Source organism: Primulina tabacum, chromosome 17, assembly GCF_025594145.1.
Source record: "Primulina tabacum isolate GXHZ01 chromosome 17, ASM2559414v2, whole genome shotgun sequence".
NCBI lineage: Eukaryota > Viridiplantae > Streptophyta > Magnoliopsida > Lamiales > Gesneriaceae > Primulina > Primulina tabacum.
In genome coordinates this window covers 30,865,579-30,874,692 of record NC_134566.1, presented here as the reverse complement: position 1 = coordinate 30,874,692, position 9,114 = coordinate 30,865,579, and the positions used below count along the sequence as shown (strand labels likewise).

The 9,114-nt window shown below is 35.5% G+C and overlaps 1 protein-coding gene across 1 annotated transcript; it reads right to left on the bottom strand.

The window, feature by feature from the left end:
- Positions 1-5,975: 5,975 nt before the first annotated feature.
- On the bottom strand, positions 5,976-8,330 carry LOC142531554 (2-methylpropanoate--CoA ligase CCL4-like). Its single transcript, XM_075637731.1, has one exon. It carries the CDS (start codon positions 8,077-8,079, stop codon positions 6,427-6,429), a length of 1,653 nt encoding a protein of 550 aa, XP_075493846.1. The 5' UTR covers positions 8,080-8,330; the 3' UTR covers positions 5,976-6,426.
- Between the last annotated feature and the right edge of the window lie 784 nt (positions 8,331-9,114).

Sequence of the window (9,114 nt, the reverse complement as noted above, 5' to 3'; positions counted from 1 at the left end):
GAAAAATTAACATAAATCTCTTGTAGCCCTAAACTGAGAGAAGAACAAACTACACAAAATATAATATAAGAAAAATCTGAATAATTTAATTGTTATAGCGATAAAAATAAGACAATTTCGTTAAATATTGATACATTTACTTAAAAATATTATTTTTTAACACCGATGATTTCGATGGTGGGGAAATGCTCTCCATATAATCCAGCTCCCGAGTCCAAGCCTGCTTTAAGTTACTCATTTGTTTTGCTCCAAAAAATATTCCCTATAACAATTTAGCCAATAAGCACTAAACAGCGCTTAATTTGCGGTATTTCAATGTCCAAACTACTGGATAGTTCTCTCATTAATTCGGGGTAGGGTCGAACCTTCCTATCTAGTTCTTGTCTAAGATAATAATAATTGAATTTTTATTATCATCTGGATTTAATATTCAATTCGACAACTTGTATCGAACCTTCCCACCTAATTATTGTCTCGATAAGAACTGATTTTTTTTAATCTCGATTTCGTACTCGAATATTTCGGCTTCCGAAACTTCGGATGAAGATATGATATCGCGAAAGTTCATGAAATCATCAGATAGAGAAATGATATTTCGATAAATATAAGATGAGAACAACAATATGTTCCCGTTCACACATCTAAGTTTAGAAAAAAAAATGTCTATTTTTATTTTGTATAATTTTATTTTAATTATAATTGTAATATTTGTCATTGTGAATTTTTTTTTGTTTGGATCAATTAATAAACCATTTAATTTAAGCCATAAAACATTAAAACTATCATATATGGGCTAACCATTTTTAAATGTATTAACCGAGGCCTTCAACTTAATTTATTTTATTTAAAATTATAATCTTCCAACTTAATGTGTTAATAATATTTAAATATTCGGATCGAGAATCTCATCGAGTGGATATTAGTTTTTCGATCTCTCTTCCTCTCTCGACAATGATCGGGACGAGAAAAATCCCGACCAACTCGGGTAAAAAACGTGGGTCAGGATTTTTTCAGAATGGGAATAAGGTGGGATTCGGGTGGGATAAAGATTTCCAGTTTTTTTTTCCCAGTACTATAACTAGTGACCTTTGACACATATTACATATTTGTATTGTTTTTTTATCCTTCATGTAATTTATATTTAGATATAAATAATATCGCAATTACAAAATTAATTAATGGACGTACTATAATTTGAAATTATTAAATATTGGAGTTTAAAGTGATCATATTTAAATGAGCTTGTATCATAATTATGAAAATTATTGATGATTAAACTACAAATTTGAAATGACGAGTTCAAAAAAAAAGCCAAAAACGAACCATGACACCAAATCAATTATCACTAATATAACTTAATAATAATAATAATAGTGGTGATACCTTCCGAGGAGGCCCGGGTCATGTGTATCAGATGATCACGGGGTATGGATCAGGTTAGGAGAAGTTTTGGGCCAATCTGACATATAACAAGGCAAATATATGCTCGAGACATCATCTACCGGGGCTACTAGCAGTCGGGCATATACCTCGAGTTACCAGAAGCCCGTGCTTCCAGACAAGTTCCCGGATAATAGTTTTATACCCGGGTTACCTCAATAGTAGCACCGCACTCGAGTGCACATGTATGAGATACCTTATCTTGGTAATCATTACTGTCAGAATCACAGGATTTGGCGTGTCACAAGTTATCAGAAAATAGGGCATGAGCAATCATCTTGCCATAATCAGTAAGTGAGTACTGAAAATAAGGTCATTACTGTCTTTCTTGCTATAAATATCAGGTTTGCTCAAATTTAAAACATTCATTCACATATATATATTGCGCACACCATTCCTACATCATTTTTCTCTTTGCTACACAACTTTTTCTCATTCATCTGCTGACTTTAGCATCGGACTGGCCACGCCGGACATCCCTCCGACGCCCATTCACGTGGTTATCTTCGTGTTTACATGTCAATAATGATTTTTCTGAGAAAAAGAAACATCTGGTTTGAACACATCTCACTAGGCTCTTATTCCTTATCATTTTCACAACCCGATCCGGTGAAATTGCTCACACATCTCACACTCGTTTTCATCCGGTCACATCTAATAGTCTTCCATTGGAGTATGGGACTAAACTTATAATACCAAATAAATGAAAATGTAACAGAGTTCTTCGGACTTTAAATATTAAATAAAAACAAATTCATCATCTTTCCGTCTTTCACAATTCTTTAGCATGGCCGACAGAACCTCGCGGGCCTGCGGCCGATCAAAAGTTCGGAGTAGAACGTGAAATGTTTCAAAAACAAAAATTGCATTGTTAATTGTCCCACATCGGTTGGCTTAATAACTTGGGAGTTGTATATATGGGCTTGGACAATCCTCCCCCCTTGAGCTAGCTTTTGGGGTTGAGTTAGGTCCAAGTTCCAATCTTAACATGCATGCGCCACGACTAGAATCTTTTACACATTTGGTTGAGGTGAAGAATTTGTAGTTCGCATGTACAACATAATTCCTTATTTATAGAAATCGAAACCAAAAAAAAAAAGTAAATCAATGATATTCGACTTGGAAAATGGTTTTCCGATGCTGATCACATCATATGTCCAATGAGTAAATGGGAGATATCGTTGTCTTTGGGTATTGACCGATTACGCCAACAATGGCACGAGGATGCCTTTGGAACTACATAAATTCTGAGGCGTCCGACCGCCCATCCATCTATTCATGTGCAACAACCGTATTCGAATTAGTTCGGCGGTGCGCTCATTAATCCAGCCATTAATTAAATCACATTTCTCAAAATAAGCACAAAAAAGAAAGAAAACATTTACGTGCCAAGTTTTATTTACTGCTAATTCATTAACAGCTTGTCCACATTTCGAGGGTTTTTAGGAAATTGGGGAATTTATATAATATTCTTTGGTCCCAAATATAAAATTATATTATTTTAATATGCTCAGATAGTATTGAGTAGGTCTCTTGTGAGACGGTCTCACGAATCTTTATCTGTGAGACGAGTTAACCATACCGATATTCACAATAAAAAGTGATATTTTTAACATAAAAAGTAATATTTTTCATGGATGACTCAAATAAGAGATCTGTCACACAAAATACGATCTGTGAGACCGTCTCACACAAATTTTTGAGAATAATATATATATAATTCAGTGTTTATATCTATTATTATATTATTAAGAAGTGACAGTCGTAGTAACTATCATTGATAGGTTTGTCTTGTTACTTGCTTATCATAAAACAACCTTTATTTTTCTCAACCTTATCTTTAATCAATCAGTGAGAAAATATTTTTGAATAATTAATTATTTATTTTTTAACAAGAGTAATGTTATTTTAAAATTAATAATATTTCACATGGTGTTATTTTATGTAATTAATATTTAAAATTAATAAATACTAGTGCTTGAATAAATATTGAAAATTATTGATATAATATGTATAATGTTAAATAATAAAAATATTTTTCACAAAATCAATTTTTTTGTCATTTGTTAGATGAGTAAATGTTGATTAAAATTTAATTATTTTTACAATACGTTAAATTATATTTTAACTTTTTAATTAATATGCATAATAATAATAATAATTTTAATAGCAATTTACAGATAACCAATATAAAAAAATCACGGTGATATTTTTAAAAAAAATTAGAAAATGTAATATTATAGAACAAGAATTATTTTATATGATACAAAATTGTGATAACTAATATATAAATAACAGAAAACTCAAAACCATGAATGAAATCGAATGCAATGATATAATCATTTTAGACACTTTAATGTAGTTTATATTTCAAGGTAAGTCAAATTTAAATTTGGATTTTAAAAAGAAATTTAAAAGAACTCATATTTAATTACATATGTATTTCTTATTCGTTTTCAAATTTTAATATAGTAGGTGAATGCATATATATTGATAACTATTTTCTTTTATAAATAATATGTTATTTTTTTACGAAAACTTTTCAAATATTGCAAAACTCTAATTTTATATCTATAATTCAATAGATAGATTTTTTTTTTTGTCAATCTCTCAATTCATTAAATACATTGAATATTTCAAATTAATGGATAAATGATTTTTCTTCATTAAAACACTAACAAGCTTATCTACAAAACTTGTGAGTATTGGTTTTGATTGTTAATTTGATTTTTGTCTTACCAATTATGAGAAGAGTATGTATTTTGTGAGATGGTCTCACGAATCTTTATCTACGAGACGGGTCAATCCCTACCGATATTCACAATAAAAAGTAATAATCTTAGCATAAAGAGTAATATTTTTTCATGAATGACCCAAATAAGATATATGTATCACAAAATACGACTCATGAGACCGTCTCACACAAGTTTTTATCCTATGAGAAAGAGATTGATTATTTGGAGTGATACTACGTATACAATAATATTTGTACAACAATTTATCAACGTATAACGATACATTGAATACAAAATGTCGCAATTTAATTGATATAAATATCGTTATACACGATGTTGACTGTATTTTTAGCATTATCCGATTATTTATTGGTGGGAGTTGGCACTTAACACTTCAATGCCTCACATAACTGCCATCGTGGAAACAATTGAGCTGGAACTTGGCTTCACAATTAATGTAACAGGGGCAAACTAGGCACATCCTGCTTTGAACACGTATGTGATGGATGGTCCATCTGACGTTGACTCGAGTCATATTTAATAATTTCGATTATAATATTTTTCGAGTCGACTCGTTTGTTTGAACCCTTGAATCGACACTTATGTGTCGAATTATTAGCTAATGTATAGAATAAAAACAACCATTTCATCAATAAATAGTCACTAACTGCAACACAATTTTTTCCCCAAAAGAGGACAAAAATTAATTCCCAATGGCCAATCTCTTTCTTGTTGACTTTTAATCAACTTCCGATTCAATGCCCAAGTTGACAATTCCTTTTTCTCGACCATCAAAACTTCCCGTCTTTTTCTCGTAGTGTAACTGTATTAATAATCGTGTGTACAATAGTCTAATTGCATTAACGAGGTATTACAATGAAAGTCGTTATTCATTGTCATATCATATTAATTTTTGAGCAGTTGTCTTGAGAGACGATCTCACTGATTTTTATTTGTGAGACGTGTCAATCTTACCGATATTCACAGTAAAAAGTAATAATTTTAGCATAAAAAATAATATTTTTTCATAGATGACCCAAATAAGATATCTGTTTCACAAAATACGACACGTGATACCGTCTTACACAAGTTTTTGTCTATCTAATAAATTAGTTAGACGGTCTCACGGATAGTAGTTTGTGAGACGGATCTCTTATTTGGGTCATCCATGAAAAAGTATTACTTTTTGGCAAAAACTTGTGTGAGATGATCTCACGGGTCGTATTTTGTGAGACGGATATCTTATTTGGGTCATCCATGAAAAAATATTACTTTTTATACTAAGAGTATTACTTTTTGTTGTGAATATCGGTAGGGTTGACCTGTCTCACAGATAAATATTCATGAGACGTCTTATAATTTGTCAACACACATTTTTATTTTTATTTATTTTTATTTCAACAATTCAAATATCAATTTAGTCCCTCTATAATTTGTCAAATTTCACTTTAGTCTATCGATAATGATGAAAAAGATTGTACACACACGGATCGCTTGTGCAGAATAACTAGCATGAATAAAGGTAGATGGTTAGATTTACAGACAAAATCCTGAGTTTGGATTTAGATAAATGAATTTGAATGCAAGAGTTTGTTTGAAGTAATTTGTACGAAGTTGTAATATATAGAAAAGTAGGCTAAATAGGGCCCTCGTTAGCAAATGCAAGAATGACCCAGAATTGATGGCATGCAGAAGAACCGAATAAAGTAAAGCGAGGCGCAACTATCTTGAAGTAATTCCTCCTGACGAAGTTGTAATAATTCAGAAAAAAAGACATGCCATCATTTATATCTTAATAAATATTTGAATTAAATGAATTATAAAAAGGTAGAAACTTGATGGATCCACGAACATGTTGAATAACTAAAACAAACTTGTAAAATTTGTATGGTTGTACAAACAAATTTGAAAGAACATTACAAATGGAAGCTCCAACAATCACAATCGGGAATTTAAAACTATTCTACATGAATAGAACGTATAAAACAAGATAATGTTATATGTACAACGAGGGTAACAAATTAAGATACAAAGTTATTTGAAATGACAAAAATATCTGTATATTTTGTTTGATAAAATATATTTACGATAGTTTTGTCATTTCAAATATACTTTGTAACACGATGTTTGACCTCCATTGTGCATGCAGCATTACCCTTAAAAAAAATTTATACCTTGAGATAACAGACATTGCAATGTATGCGGTTGAACAAGTTAACGTTAAAATTCAAAGATGAGATGAGAGAGTGAGTTATAATCGACTTGCCGATGCCATGGAGCCCATTTTGTTGGCAATGTCTCTTAAGGTGAATTTCTGGACTTTTCCGGTGGCGGTTTTCGGGAGCTCAGCCATGAAAACCACCGTCCTCGGTACCATGTAATGTGGCAGCTTGGCTCGACAGAATTCTATCATCTCATTTTCGGCCACCGGCTTCTGGCTCACCCCCTCCTTCAAGCTCAAGAATGCACACGGGGTTTCGCCCCAGTAATCATCGGGCCGAGCCACCACAGCTGCCTCATTCACCACCGGATTGGAATATAAGACAGACTCAACCTCCACGCTGCTCACATTTTCGCCGCCGGTGATGATGATGTCTTTCGCGCGATCCTTTATTTCCAGGTATCCATCTGGGTGCATCACACCCACATCTCCGGTGTAGAGCCATCCGTCTCCCCGCATGCATTTGGAGGTGGCTTCGGGGTTTTTAAGGTAACCCAGCATCAAGCAGGCACCTCTGAGCACGATTTCCCCCAGTGTTGATCCGTCCCTTTTCACACTAATTCCACTTTCTGGGTCCACCACATCCGCCGCCGTGATCCCCAGTGTCCTCACCCCTTGTCTAGCTTTAAGCCTGGCTCTCTCAGTCGCCGGAAATACATCCCACTTTGACTTCCACGCGCAAGAAATCACCACTCCCGCCACCTCAGTCAACCCGTATCCATGGGCCACATCGAATCCCAATGATTCAGTCCTCAGAACCACGGCCGCCGGCGGTGGAGCGCCGCCAGTCATGAACTGAATTGGGCTCTTCAATGGCCTTGCACCGGGATAGTTTGCTAACATGTTGAGTATCACCGGCGCACCGCACATGTGCGTAACATTGTGACGATTTATGGACTCGTAAACCACGCGGGCATCGAACCTTCTGAGGCAGACATTGGTTCCACCAACGGCAGCCATTCCCCAAGTGTAGCTCCAGCCATTGGAATGGAACATGGGCAGCGTCCAGAGGTACACCGGCTGCTTCGGAACCGACCAATTGATCAAAGAATCGAAGGTGATAATGAAAATGGATCTGTGAGAATGCACAACACCCTTAGGAGACGAAGTTGTGCCGGATGTGTAATTCAGGGTCATGGGCTCCCATTCATTCTCCGGCGAAACCCATTTGAATTTCGGATTACCCTTCCGCACCATAGACTCGTAGGTATCATGAATTCCCACCATTGACACCAAGTTTTCATCTTTCTCGATGAGGATGACCAATGGAGGCTGCAATTTGAGCGGAAACAGAGAAATAGCTTCCATCACTATACCCAGGAGCTGGAAGTCTACAAAAACAAGCTTCGATTCACTGTGGCGGAGAATCACGGAGACCGTCCTGGAATCCAGGCGAGTGTTGATGTTGTTGAGTACATAACCCGCCATCGGCACCGCAAACTGGAGCTCGTACATGGCGGGAATGTTCGGCGCCATAACCGAGACCACGCGACCTCTCTGGATTCCAACAGAAGCAATAGAAGACGCCATTCTCAAGCACCTTACTTGCGTCTGAGACCACGTGTAGGACATGGAATTGTAGATAACTGAGGTACAGTCGCCATAAACAGTTGCCGCCCTCTCAAGAAACGTCAAAGGGGTAAGGGGACATGAATTCGCGTTGCTTTTCTTCAATTCTTCCATGAAGAAGACAAACAATTATGGGCCTCTCTCACACACAATCACTGTGTATCCTTCTCTCTAGATATGCGTAACTTCTGGCTGTACAGGTCGGGTTTTATCATGCTCAGACGCCAGGGGCTCTTTCTCTAGCCTCATTAATGAAATCACATCGAAAAAGATCACGGTTTTTACGCAAGTAAACAACATTTAAGGCATAAGCAACATCAAGTTGTTTGCCAACAAAAGCCGCTGGCGAATTTAATTAGTTTGATAATTGGTTCCATAATCTCCATTATTTTATTGCCACATTTGTGTCTTTATTATTGATTACGCGTCCAACTTTTGAAACAACTGTTTTTTTTTTTATTTTTTTTTTTAAAAAAAGAACCTCATTATGTTATTATTAAGTAGCCTAAAAATGGTATAGTTTCATTTACCCCTTTACGGCATAAGTCATAATTTTGTTTTATTCGCATCATTGCGTCATATTCAGTCTATGATTCCGGATTTACATAACCAACTGGTAAATTCTAATATTACGAATTATTCAACAGCATTTTTCAAACTTGATATGATATGATCGACTGCGCATTTTCTTATATAGAAGTTTTTTTAAGAAGGTAAGTAGATTGTGTCATTCGTCGCTCCGATAGGTCGGAGTAACACAGAGACAGGATGGCATTGCCCAACTAGTTTAGAGTGGATGTGGACTCGGGTTTTGATGGGCCAAGAATGCTTTCAGTGTTGAGGCAGTCATTCGAGACCATCTTGGTGTTGTGGTAGGTGCAAAAGGTGACCTGATTAGCATCCAGGTTCTGTGAAGAGAGCAGAACTTGTTGCTGTACGTTTAGGTTTGAAGTTCTGCCATCAGCTTGGGTTATCTAATGTTTGCTTGTTCAGACACTCATTTCTGGCGAGTAATGGAGTGACTCGAATGGATGGCAACTTTCTCCACGAGTTTGGGGCCCCGCGGGGAAAGCCCGAAACGAGGATGTGGATCTCCGATTTTTTCGGGTAAGGGTTCGAAGTGAGTTATAATTTCGACATGTTTTGAAT